We start from the raw sequence: 13,719 nt of genomic DNA, 5'->3' as shown, positions 1-13,719 counted from the left end.
CCCCCGCAATGGGGCCCCCTCTTCCAACCACCGACGTCCACACTCTCACCAAATCCCCACTACGAACCATTTCACCCTACCCTACCCAGCACCCAAAAAAAAAACAGGACCAAACAGAACAGAACATCCCCCCAAAACACAACAATCACATCAATCCCCTCCCAACATCCCCTCGCAACCGACCCTCAATCCGAGTCCAACTTTTCGGCCTGGATAAAGGTCCACGCCTCCTCCGGCGTCTCGAAGTAGTGGTGCAGGTCCTTGAAAGTGACCCACAGTCGCGCCGGCTGCAACATTCCAAATTTCACCCCCTTCCGATGCAGAGCCGCCTTAGCCCGATTGTACCCGGCCCTCTTTTTGGCCACCTCCGCGCTCCAGTCCTGGTATATACGGACCTCTGCATTCTCCCACCTGCTGCTCCCCTCCTTCTTTGTCCACCTTAGGACACACTCCCTATCCATGAAGCGGTGGAACCGCACCAGCACCGCCCGCGGCGTGTCGTTGGGCTTGGGCCTGCTCGCCAGGACACGGTGGGCTCCCTCCAGCTCCAGGGGCCCCGGGAAGGCCCCCGCGCCCATCAAAGTGTTCAGCATCGTGACCACGTATGCTCCAACATCCGACCCCTCCACTCCCTCCAGGAGACCCAGAATCCGCAGATTCTTCCTCCTCGACCGGTTCTCCATGTCCTCGAACTTCTCCTGCCATTTCTTTTTTAAAAAAATATATTTTATTAAAGTTTTCAAACAGAATTCTTCCATTTTACAAATCAACATAAAAATAGTACAGTAACTGATAAATAGCATTCTTTAAATAATATAGTGAACTAACAAAGTAACAAAAAATAGTGCCCCCCGCCCCCCCCCCCCCATGCTGCTGATGATCTATTTTCCCTTAACGTTCCGCGAGATAGTCAAGGAACGGTTGCCACCGCCTGGAGAACCCCTGAGCCGATCCTCTCAGCGCAAATTTTATTCGTTCTAGTTTTATAAACTCTGCCATATCGTTTATCCAGGCCTCCACGCCGGGGGGTTTTGCTTCCTTCCACATGAGTAAGATCCTTCGCCGGGCTATCAGGGGCGCAAAGGCCAAAATATCGGCCCCTTTCGCCTCCTGCACTCCCGGCTCTTCCGCTACCCCAAATATCGCTAACCCCCAGCTTGGCTTGACCCGGACCTTCACCACCTTTGAGATCACCTTTGCCACTCCCCTCCAGTACCCATCCAGTGCCGGACACGACCAGAACATGTGTGTGTGGTTCGCCGGCCTTCCCAAGCACCTCCCGCACTTGTCCTCCATTCCGAAGAACCTGCTCAGTCTTGCTCCCGTCATATGGCACACGAAGACGAGGAGTTTACCCTGCTTATGGTGTCAGCCCACAGGCCCTCCTCAATCTCCTCTCCCAGCTCTTCTTCCCATTTTCCATTCAGCTCCTCTACCATCGCCTTCCCCTCATCTCTCATCTCCTGATATATTTCGGACACTTTGCCCTCCCCGACCCATACCCCGGAAATCACTCCAACTTGGATCCCCTGTGTCGGGAGCAGCGGAAATTCCCTCACCTGTTGCCTCGTAAACGCCCTCACTTGCATGTATCTGAAATTGTTCCCCGGGGGCAACTCATACTTTTCCTCCAGCGCTCCCAGGCTCGCAAACGTCCCGTCTATAAACAAATCTCTCAGTTTCCTAATTCCTGCTCGTTGCCAGCTCTGGAACCCTACGTCCATCTTTCCTGGGACAAACCTATGGTTGTTCCTGATCGGGGACCACACCGAGGCACCCGTCACCCCCTTGTGTCGCCTCCACTGCCCCCAGATCCTTAAGGTTGCCATCACCACTGGGTTTGTGGTATACCTTTTCGGAGAGAGCAGCAGCGGCACCGTCACCAGCGCCTTTAGGCTCGTTCCTTTACAGGACACCATCTCCAGCCTCTTCCACGCCGCCCCCTCTCCCTCCCTCATCCACTTACAAACCATCGCCACATTGGCGGCCCAGTAGTAGTCGTCCAGGCTCAGCAACGCCAGTCCCCCTCTGTCCCTGCTACGCTGCAGGAACCCCCTCCTTACCCTCCGGGTCTTCCCTGCCCACACAAAGCTCATAATGCTCCTGTCTATTTTCTTGAAAAAGGCCTTTGTGATCAGAATGGGGAGACATTGAAACACAAAAAGAAACCTCGGGAGAACCATCATTTTTACCGCCTGCACTCTGCCCGCCAATGAGAGCGGCAGCATATCCCACCTCTTGAAATCCTCCTCCATCTGCTCCACCAGCCGCGTCAGATTAAGTCTGTGTAGAGTTCCACAGCTCCTAGCTACCTGGATCCCCAAACATCGGAAGCTCTTTTCCACTCTCCTTAACGGCAGGGCGTCTATTCCTCTTCCCTGGTCCCCGGGGTGTATTACAAAAAGCTCGCTCTTCCCCATATTTAGCCTGTATCCCGAAAAATCTCCAAACTCCCTCAATATCTGCATAACCTCTGTCATCCCCTCTCCAGGGTCCGCAACATATAGCAGTAGGTCATCTGCGTAGAGTGACACTCGATGTTCCTCTACCCCTCTAACCACCCCCCTCCATTTCTTAGAGTCTCTCAACGCTATGGCCAGTGGTTCAATTGCCAACGCAAACAGTAATGGGGACAGGGGACACCCCTGCCTTGTTCCCCTGTGTAGCCGAAAATACTCCGATCTTTGCCGGTTTGTGACTACACTTGCCACTGGGGCCCCATATAGGAGTCTGACCCATCTGACAAACCCCTCCCCGAACCCAAACCTCCCATAAATACTCCCACTCAACCCTATCGAATGCCTTCTCCGCATCCATCGCCACCACTATCTCTGCCTCCCCCTCCGCTGGGGGCATCATTATCTCCCCTTTACAAACCCTGTCTGGTCTTCATGCACCACCCCCGGGACACAATCCTCTATCCTCGTCGCCAGCACTTTTGCCAGCAGCTTGGCGTCTACATTTAGGAGCGAGATAGGCCTATATGACCCGCATTGCAGCGGGTCTTTATCCCGCTTCAGGATTAGTGATATCGTCGCCTCCAACATTGTCGGGGGTAGAGTCCCCCCCTTCTCTGGCCTCGTTAAAGGTTCTCACCAGCAGCGGGGCCAACAGGTCCACATATTTCCTGTAGAATTCCACCGGAAACCCGTCTGGTCCCGGGGCCTTCCCTGCTTGCATGTTCCCCGGTCCTTTAGTCACCTCATGCACCTCAATTGGCACCCCCAGACCCGCCACCTCCTGCTCCTCCATCCTCGGGAACCTTAGTTGGTCCAGAAACTGTTGCATTCCCTCTTTTCCATCCGGGGGTTGGGACTTATATAGCCTCTCATAGAAGGTCTTAAACACCTAATTTACCTTCCCTGCTCTCCGCTCCGTAGTTCCCATTTCATCCCTAACTCCCCCAATCTCCCTCGCCACTATCCTCTTGCGAAGCTGGTGGGCCAACAGCCGGCTCGCCTTTTCCCCATACTCATTATCTTATCCCCTGTGCCTTCCTCCACTGTGACGCTGCCTTTCCTGTGGTCAGCAGGTCAAACTCCGTCTGAAGTCTTCGCCTCTCTCTATATAGTCCTTCGTCCAGGGCCTCCGCATATCTTTTATCCACCCTCAAAATCTCCCCCACTAATCTCTCCCTTTCTTTGCCCTCTTGTTTCTCCTTGTGAGCTCTAATGGAGATCAACTCTCCCCTAACCACCGCCTTCAGCGCTTCCCATACTACCCCCACCTGGACCTCGCCATCATCATTGACCTCCAGGTATCTCTCAATACATCCCCGCATCCTTCAACAGACCCCCTCATCTGCCAATAGTCCCACATCCTCCAATTTACACTTCTGTACCACAGCCTTGTGTTTCCCCCCCAACATCAGTCTCTCTGTTCTAGTCCAGTTTCTCTTCTTGGATGAAGGTCCATGCCTCACCCGCCGTTTCAAAGTAGTAGTGCTTGCCCTGATGCGTGACCCACAATCGCGCCGGCTGCAGCATCCCAAATTTTATTTTCTTCCTGTGAAGCACTGCCTTGGCCCGATTGAAGCTCGCCCTCCTTCTCGCCACCTCCGCGCTCGTATCACCGCATTCTCCCACCTGCTACTCCGTACCTTCTTGGCCCAGCTCAAAACGGCCTCTCTGTCCGTGAAGCGGTGAAATCTCACCACTATCGCCCTTGGTAGTTCTCCCGCCTTTGGTCTTCTCACAAGGACCCGGTGAGCCCCTTCCACCTCCAGGGGGCCCGAGGGGGCCTCAGCTCCCATTAGCGTATGGAGCATCGTGCTCACATAAGCCACAACGTCAGCTCCCTCCGTTCCTTCGGGGAGACCTAGAATCCGTAGGTTCTTCCTCCTCGAGCTGTTCTCCAGGGCTTCCAGCCTTTCGATACATCTCTTATGTAGCACCTCATGCGTCGCCGTTTTTACCACCAGGCCCTGTATCTCATCCTCGTCTTTGGCTGCCTTTGCCTTCACTCCACGGAGCTCTATCGCCTGGACCTTTTGTGTTTCCTTCAGCCCATCGATTGCCAATAACATCGGCGCAAGCACCTCCTTCTTTATTTCCTCCACACACCGTCCGAGGATATTCCTGCTGGTCCGGGCCCCATGTTGCCTGGGCTCCATCCGCCACCATCTTGCTTCTTCCTTCTCTTCTCTGCCGCTGCTCCAAAGGATCTTTCGCAATCTGGCCACTGCCACTGGTCTTTCCCATACACACCCGGGGGGGGGGGGGGGGGGGGCACCTTCCTTCGTCACCCCACACTGGGTTTGGTCTGAAAAAATTTCCGTTGGGGCTCCCGAAAAGAGCCCAAAAGTCCGTTAGAACGGGAGCTGCCGAAACGTGCGGGTTAGCAGTGCATCACCGCAACCGGAAGTCCTCCTGCCATTTATTATGCAGAGCCTCGTGCGCCTCCACCTTCACCGCCAGGCCCAAGATCTCGTCCTCATTCTCCGAGGCCTTTTGCTGCACCTCCCAGATCGCCGCCCCTTGGGCCTTCTGGATCTCGAGCAGCTTGTCTATCAAAGAACAAAGAAATGTACAGCACAGGAACAGGCCCTTCGGCCCTCCAAGCCCGTGCCGACCATGCTGCCCAACTAAACTACAATCGTCTAAAAGAACAAGCAAAGCAGTCATTGGCTCCAACAGCTCTGCCTTCAATTCTGTGAAGCAGCGCTGGAGAAACTCCTGCTGTTCCTGCGACCACTGCGCCCATGCTGCCTGGTCGCCACCCGCCACCATCTTGATTTTCCTCCCTCGCACTTTTCACTGCTCCAAAACTACTTTTTTCACCGCTCGACTCCTGGTCCGATCCATACAGTGCCGGGGAAATGTTACTATCACCTTCCCATACTGGGAACTGTCTAACAAATTCCGCTGGGGGCCCTGAAAAGAGCCCAAAAGTCAGTTTCTGTCGGGAGCTGCTGAACGTGCGACTTAGCTCCGCATAGCCGCAACCGGAAGTCCAAAAGCTATGGCTTCTCGGAGGTCATCATTTCAGTGGTGGGAGTCTAGAACTCGCTGTCTTATAGGGTCATAGAAGCAGAAATCCTGATCACTTTAAAATAAATGTCTTGGATATCCAAATAAAGGACTGAGACATACTCCAGCCAAACAGACTACGGGCTTTGTGTGAATGAAGTTTGAGCTTCACACAGACTGAACCTTCTTCCTGTGTCAACCCGCTGAGTAAAACACTTTATTTTCACTTCAATGGACTCTTTTAGAGACCATTGACCCTTCTACAGAACTGTTACAAGGAACAACAAACGTTACCTCTGTTTCTCGTGCCACAGATGTGGCATGGTGGCACAGTAGTTAGCACTGCTGCCTCACAGCGCCAGCGACCTGGGTTCAATTCCAGCCTTGGGTAACTGCACATTCTCCACGTGTCTGTGTGGGATCCGTCCGGGTGCTCCAGTTTTCTCCCACCGTCGAAAGATGTGCCGGTTTGGTGGATATGCTATACTAAATTGCCCCTTCGTGTCCAAAGATGAAGTGGTGTTACGGGGAGAGGGCGGGGGGGGGGGGGGGGGGGGGAGTGCACCTGGGTGGGGTGCTCTTTTGTAGGGTTGGTGCAAGCTCGATGGGCCGAATGGTCTCCTTCTGCACTGTAGGGATTCTATGATGCTGCCAGACCTGTTGGTTTAATCTCGCATTTTCTGTTTTTACTTGACATTACGCACCTTTTTAATCTACTAATTATATTTATTGAACCACTGTACCATCAACTACGAGGAGCAGTGTGTTGATGCTTCAGCCATTCCGGCCTCGGATGGCTGTGTAGAGTTTGCACATCCTCCCCGTGACTGTGTGGGTTCCCATCGGGTGCTCCAGTTTTCTCCCACAGTCCAAAGATGTGCAGGTTAGGTGGATTGACCATGCTAAATTGCCCTTATTGGCCCAAAAAAGGATCGGTGGGGTTACTGGATTATGGGGATAGGGTGGAGGCATGGGTTTGAGTGGGGTGCTCTTTCCAAGGGCTAGTGCAGGCTTGATGGGCTGAATAGCCTCCTTTCGCACTGTTAGTTCTACCATTCAGTCGAATTCTCTCTCTCTCAATCTCATCCGATTGGTGTCTGGTGGTAATTCCGTGACAATAGCACAGTGGTTAGCACTGTTGCTTCACAGCGCCTGGGTCCCCAGTTCGATTCCCACTTGGATTACTGTCTACGCAGAGTCTGCACATTCTCCCCATGTCTGCGTGTGTTTCCTCCCACACAGGTGCCAGAATGTAGCGACTAGGTGATTTTCACAGTAACTTCATTGCATAAGCCTACATGTGACAATAATAAAGATTATTATTATGTGTTTGTGCATTTTAAGGAGCAGGTAGAACTTTTTGTTTCTCCTGGTTGTGCCCTCAGATATTCCATCTGTTTGTGGTTAATGTGTCTGGAGTCTTTGAGTTCTTCCGTCTCCAATTCCCTTCCTGTCTCGTGTATATGCGTCTCGGTAGCTTGGTGTGATGTGTGTTGTTTGGTTGTCTGTCTGTCTCAAGCAGATATTGTTGTGTCTTGATAACGACTGTGCTGCTACCCTTGCTTCTGGTCTTATGAACATATCCATGTTGGATTGTCTGTCTTTCCGGGTGAGATTCTGATTGTCTCCTGTATTTCACTGTGACAGGGCAGAGACCTGATTCATGGGTTCAAACATGGGAATTCTGGGAAAGATGGGCAAGGATTTGGGAGGTGGCAACATGTTCAACGAGTTTGGAGAGGAGAGGGAGGTTGAAGATGGGGCAGTAATTTATAAGGGTGGCAGGGTCAAGGGTTTGTTTTATTGTGGAGGGGGTGATGATGGCAGATTTGAAGGACAGAGAGACAGTACCTGAAGAGAGAGAAATGTTGACAATATCCAGGGACACATCAGTAGCTTAGTGGGAATAGGGTTGATGGAGCAGGAGTGGGGTTTCATGGACAAGATGAGCTCTGAGAGGGCACGAGGGGAGATGGGAGAGAAACTAGAGAAAGATGTGAGTTCAGGGCTCGGGAAAGTTGAAATTTAGAGACAGTTTGGTCTGATGGGCTCTTGGCAGGGAGGGAAGCAGCTGATCGGATTTACTCAATCTCAGTCACAAAGAAGCTCCACAAGCTCCTCACACTTCTTGTTGGAGGTGAGGATGGAAGAAACGGGGAGAGCGAGAGTACTTCAAAAGGAACTTGTGTCAGAGATATTAGAAAGTTTCAACACACTGCACATTTAACACAAATCTAATTTATTTGACTTTTAGCCAGAATATTAGCCCCTGTAAATGGGCTAGAGTTTGTTATCAGCAGAAAGAGACCCAAATGAACATGGTTCAGTCCTGAATGTGAGTTAACAGCAAAGTCCATGCACTGTGGTTACTTATGGCCTCGTTGGTGTTTCAGCAGGTGGGATGACTGAGTGAATCCCTTCCCACACTCGGAGCAGGTGAATGGCCTCACCCCAGTGTGAATTTGCTGGTGTGTCAGCAAGTTGGTTGACTTGAGTGAATCCCTTCCCACAGTCGGAGCAGGCGAATGGTCTCACCCCAGTGTGAATTCGCTGGTGCTTCTGCAGCTCGGACGACTTAGTGAATCCCTTCCCACACTTGAAGCAGGCGAATGGTCTCTCTCCGGTGTGAATTCGCTGATGTATAGTGAGGTCAGATGATTGTCTGAACCCAGTCCCACAGTGAGAGCACTTAAACGGTCTCTCGTCAGTGTGAACACGTTGATGGCTCATCAGATCCCCAGAACTTTTATAGCACTTCCCGCAGTCTGGACACTGAAACGGTCTCTCATCAGTGTGAACTCGCTGGTGTCTCAGCAGGTGGGATGAAATAGTAAATCCCTTCCCACACTCTGAGCAGGTGAATGGTCTCTCCCCAGTGTGAACTCGCTGGTGTGTGGACAGAGTGGATGACCGAGTGAATCCCTTCCCACACTCTGAGCAGGTGAATGGTCTCTCCCCAGTGTGAACTCGCTGGTGACTCAGCAGGTGGGTTGAAATGGTAAATCCCTTCCCACACTTGGAGCAGGTGAATGGTCTCTCCCCAGTGTGAACTCGCTGGTGTGTGGACAGAGTGGATGACTCAGTGAATCCCTTCCCACGCTTGGAGCAGGTGAATGGTCTCTCCCCAGTGTGACTGCGTCAATGAGTTTCCAGCTTGGATGGATAAGTGAATCCTTTCCCACAGTCCGCACATTTCCACGGTTTCTCCTCAGTATGACTGCAATTGTGTCTCGTGAGGCCTGATGATCGAGTGAATCCTCGCCCACACACACATGTGTACGGTTTCTCCCCACTATGAACGATGCTTTTTCTGTCCATGTTCAAAGAACGATGATATTCAGGATATGATAAATTGAGGACTGTCAGACCCGATGTGATGCTTGGTTTGAGTTTCCGGACTTTGAAGCCTCCCCTTCGAACACCCTGTGAAACTGATTGAAAACAGAAAATAGGGAGTGAGAGAGAACCCACAAAAATACAAAGGCAGGTTGTGAAATTGAGCTGAATGAATCTGGTCATTTGTGGGGCCGGCACTAAGAAAAATTGGAAGAGAAAATGCTGGATAAAAGCAAATTACTGCGGATGCTGGATTCTGAAACTAATCTGAATCAAAGAAAAAGTGACCATGAAAACTGCTGGATTGTCATAAAAACCCAACTGTCCTCTTTGGGAGGAGAGAGAAAGAGGCGAAGAGGGATTTTGTATATCGACAAGACAGAATATGTTGGCAAAGCAAATTCGATCTTGAGCTTCATAAACAGTAATATTGATACCAAAACTACGCTCCTGGTGGCATGGTGGTTAGCACTGCTGCCTCACAGCACCAGGGACTCGGTTCAATTCCAGCCTTGATGTCTGTGTGTGTGGATTCTCCCTGGGTCTGCGTGGATTTCCACCCGGTGCTCATGATTCCTCCATCAGTCCAAAGAAGCGAAAGTTCGGTGGGGGATTGGCCTTGATAAATTGTCCCTTAGTGTCCAGAGATGTGCAGGTTCGGTGGGGCTGTGGGCTTACAGGGATAGGGTAGGAGTGGGGGCCTTCAAAGAATCAATGCAGACTCGATGGGCCGAATGGCCCCCCTCTGCACTGTAGGAGGTCTATGGTTCTAATTCTATTCTATGAATCTTTCTAAAGCTCTGGTCACCACTCTTCAGGAAGGATCTGAAGGTTCTTGAGAAGGTGCAGAGGAGATTTACCAGAATGGTTCCAGCAAAGGAGATTGAGGGGAGATTTGATTCAGGGACACAAGATTATGCCAGATTTCCATCGGGTGGTCAAAGGAACACTGTTTTCATTCACTGATCGTACATGCAGCCCAGACACAGATTTAAAGTTTGGGGTAAAACCTGGATTGAACTGTATACGATCCATAGGGGTCTTGACAGGGTGGATGTGGAGAGAATGTTTCCTCTTGTGGGAGAATCTGGAACAAGGGCGTCACTGTTGCAAAGTGAGGGGTCACCCATTTAAGATGGAGATGAGGATTTTCTATTCTCTCTGGGTTGTAAGACAGGGGGTGGCATAGTGGTTAGCACTGCTGCTTCACAGCACCAGGGACCTGGGTTCAATTCCCAGCCTGACTGTGTGGAGTTTGCACTTTCTCCCCATGTCTGTATGGGTTTCCTCCGGGTGCTCCGGTTTACTCCCACAGCTCAAAGATGTGCAGGTTAGGTTGAATCGGTTAGGATTCAGAGGAATCAGGGGGGAATCTCATAGAAACGTATAAAAAGTGGGTGGTGCAGTGGTTAGCACTGCTGCCTCATGTCGCCGAGGACCCGGGTTCGATCCCAGCCCCAGGTCACTGTCTGTGTGGAGTTTGCACATTCTCCCTGTGTTTGCGTGGTTCTGACCCACACAAATCCAAAGATGTACAGGGTAGGTAGATTGAACACGCTAAAATTGCCCCTTAATTGCAAAACAAAATTGGGCACACTAAATTACTGGTTAAAAAAAAACAGGGCGAGACAGAGTAGATTCAGGAAGGATGTTCCTGATAGTGGGAGTGTCCAGAAACAGGGGTCACAGTCTGAGGATACGGCGTAGACCACTTCCGACAGAGATCAGGAGAAATGTCTTCCCCCAGAGAGTGGTGAGCCGATGGAATTCATCGCCACAGGAACTAATTAAGGCCAAAACACTGCATGTTTTCAAGAAGCAGTTAGATTCAGCACTAAGGATGAAGGGGATCAAAGGATATGGGGGAAAGCGGGATTAGGCTATTGAGCCTAATCAGTTCTGATCGTAATGAATGGTGGCGCAGGCTCGAAGGGCCAAATGGTCTCCTCCTGCTCCTATTCTCTACGTTGCTCCGTGTCTATGCTTGTAAATGGTCCAGGAGGTATGAGGAAGAATGTTTTTACACAGCCAGTGGCAATGACCTTAAACTTGCTGCCGATGATGGAGTTTGGAAATAGACACAATAAATGATTGTTTTTTAAAAACTGGATAGAAACCTGAGAGAAATAAAGCTGTGCGGATACAGAGACAGAGCAGGAGAGTGACTCTGGATTGCTTCAGTTAATAATAATAATCTTTATTAGTGTCACAAGTAGGCTTACATTAACACTGCAATGAAGTTACTGTGAAAATCCCCAAGTCGTCACACTCCGGCACCTGTTCGGGTGCACTGAACGAGAATTCAGAATGTCCAATTCACCTAACAAGCACGTCTTTCGGGACTTGTGGGAGGAAACCGCAGCACCCGGAGGAAACCCACACAGACACGGGGGAGAATGTGCAGATTCCGCAGACAGTGTCCCAAGCCAGGAATAGAACCGGGGTCCCTGGTGCTGTGAAGCAACAGTGCTAACCACTGTGCCGATTAGAGAGCGAGCATGGACTGAATGCCCTTCTCTGCCCCTTATTGTAAAAAAAAATATTTTAAAACAAATTTAGAGTACTCAGTTCATTTTTTCCAATTAAGGAGCAATTTAGCGTGGTCAATCCACCTCGCCTGCACATCTTTAAGTTGTGGGTGCGAAACCCACGCAAACACGGGGAGAATGTGAAAACTCCACACGGACAGTGACCCAGAGCCGGGATCGAATCTGGGACATCGGTGCTGTGAGGCAGCAGTACTAACCACTATGCCACCGTGCTGCCAGCTGACTCTGACACTTGTGTCTAATCTCGCCTTGTAAACTAACCCCGGGGGTTCAGATATCACTCAGGTAAGTCTGTGCTACACTCCCTCCGAGGCCATTCTATCCTTCCTCAGGTTTGTTGTCCAGAACTGAACACAGTTCTCCAGGTTTGGTCTAACCAGGGTTTGTGAATCTCGGGGCTTTTCCAGTCACACTGAGACCTGAAATCTTCCCTCACATACAGAACAGAAAAACCTTTTACCTTCCACACCCAGATGCTGCTGATATTCAGGTTCTAATGAATCAAGTGACTCTGTCAGATTGCAATGTGACTTTGGTATGAGATTCTCGTCTGTTAAATCTCCACATCCAGTGTCCTGTAAATTTACAGATACCTCACTGTCAGTTTAGGATAGAAATTCACAACACTCTCTCCTCGCCAACTTTAATTAAATGTATTCCTGGAGGTTTGATCACATGACCTGACCCCCATCCTCCAGCCATTAATCGGTCGACACATCCATCCTTGTGACACACTGCCTTCCTCGGCCAATTGGGAAGCAAAAGGACTCATTACCTCACAGGACAGTGTTTGACTAGGGCAGCACTGCTGTCTCACGGCGCCGAGGTCCCAGGTTCGATCGCGGCTCTGGGTCACTGCCCGTGTGGAGTTTGCACATTCTCCCCGTGTTTGTGTGGGTTTCACCCCCACAACCCAAAGATGTGCACGTTAGGTGCATTGGACACGCTAACTTGCCCCTTAATTGGAAAAAATTAATTGGGCACTCTAAATTTATTTTTAAAAGGACAGTGATTGACTGTCAGTCAATCAACCTTCATCCCATTTTCAATGTTTTTATATCTACTTAAGAGAATTGTTCAAAAATCTTTTTTACTGTCCAAATGATTTTCCAGCGACCCAAAATTAATATTTTTACTCTCCTCATCATGTTCCAGAGTCACAAAAATATTTTGTACTGTCCCAATGATTTTCCAGACACCCAGGTATGAATCTCACCAAGGCAGAAGGTAAAATTTGAATTCATTGAAAGTCTACTGATGACCATGAAACCATTGTCGATTGTTGCAAAGACCCATCTGGTTCACTCATGTCCTTCAGTGAAGGAAATCTTCTTATCTTACCTGGTCTGGCCTACAGGTGATTCCAGATCCACAGTCAGCTGGTTGACCCTTAAAATGCCCTGAGATGCCCTCAGTTCAAGGGCAATTAGTGCTGGGCAGTGAATGCCGGCCCAGCCAGCGACACCCACATCCCGTGAATGAATAGAAAAGAAAATCTGCCATCCTTACCTGGACTGGCCGACACGATTCCAAACCACAGCAATGTGGTTGACTCTTTAAATGCCCTCCGAGATGGCCGAGCAAGCCACTCAGTTTGAGGAAAATTAGGGATGGGCAATAAATGTTGGCCCAGCCAGTGACTCCCACAAATGAATAAAATAAAATCCTGGAGACTCCAGTCAGTCAATCTCGGAGAGTTGGCATCCAGTCTAGGCTCGCAGCGCACAATAATAATATTAATCACTTATTGTCACAAGTAGGCTTCAATGAAGTCCCTGTGAAAAGCCTCTAGTTGCCACATTTCGGCACCTGTTCGGGGAGGCTGGAACGGCAATAGAACCCGCACTGCTGGTCTTGTTCTTCATTACAAGCCAGCTGTCTTAGCCCACTGTGCTAAACCAGCCCCTTCCCTGCGGCGCATTGTCCTCTGTAAAGGTGGCGGCCAGTAACCCGGGCCTGTCACCGCTCAGCTCTCACTCTGTTCGGTGCTGTTTAAGACGGGACCGTTAACATTTTCCCCGGGTGTTGAAGCCTCCACGGGGTATTTATGAAACCTCCCGGCTCACTCCGCAGCTTCAATTGCTCCCCAGTCACCTACCGGCTCCAATCCTGAAAGTCGCTCGATTGTTTCTTTCCCGCTCCTTGCACCGTCAGCGTCAACCTGAACTGTGCATGCGCCGATCACAGCCCGAACGCCGCATGCTCCAGTCACAGCCGGACTCTGCGCATGTGCGAGGAACTTCTGTCATATGGAGAGAGCACATTCTGAGCTGCTATGCATGTTGTGTAATAAACCCGCCATTGAAATTGATATTCTTCATATAAATTATGCTTTGCGAACTGATTACGATTCGTAACATTGGGCC

General features: G+C 50.4%; 1 protein-coding gene across 1 annotated transcript in view; it reads right to left on the bottom strand.

Moving 5' to 3' along the window:
• The window catches only part of LOC140419452 (uncharacterized), a 35,770-nt gene that overhangs the window by 21,161 nt on the left and 890 nt on the right, over positions 1-13,719 (bottom strand). Inside the window, 1 exon segment of the mRNA XM_072503320.1 lies at positions 7,959-8,899. Coding sequence (XP_072359421.1) covers positions 7,959-8,899 — 941 coding nt within the window.

This window comes from Scyliorhinus torazame, chromosome 5 (genome assembly GCF_047496885.1).
Source record: "Scyliorhinus torazame isolate Kashiwa2021f chromosome 5, sScyTor2.1, whole genome shotgun sequence".
Taxonomy (NCBI): Eukaryota; Metazoa; Chordata; class Chondrichthyes; order Carcharhiniformes; family Scyliorhinidae; genus Scyliorhinus; species Scyliorhinus torazame.
Note: the sequence above shows the minus strand (reverse complement) of the source record. Positions and strands in the feature narration are given on the sequence as shown.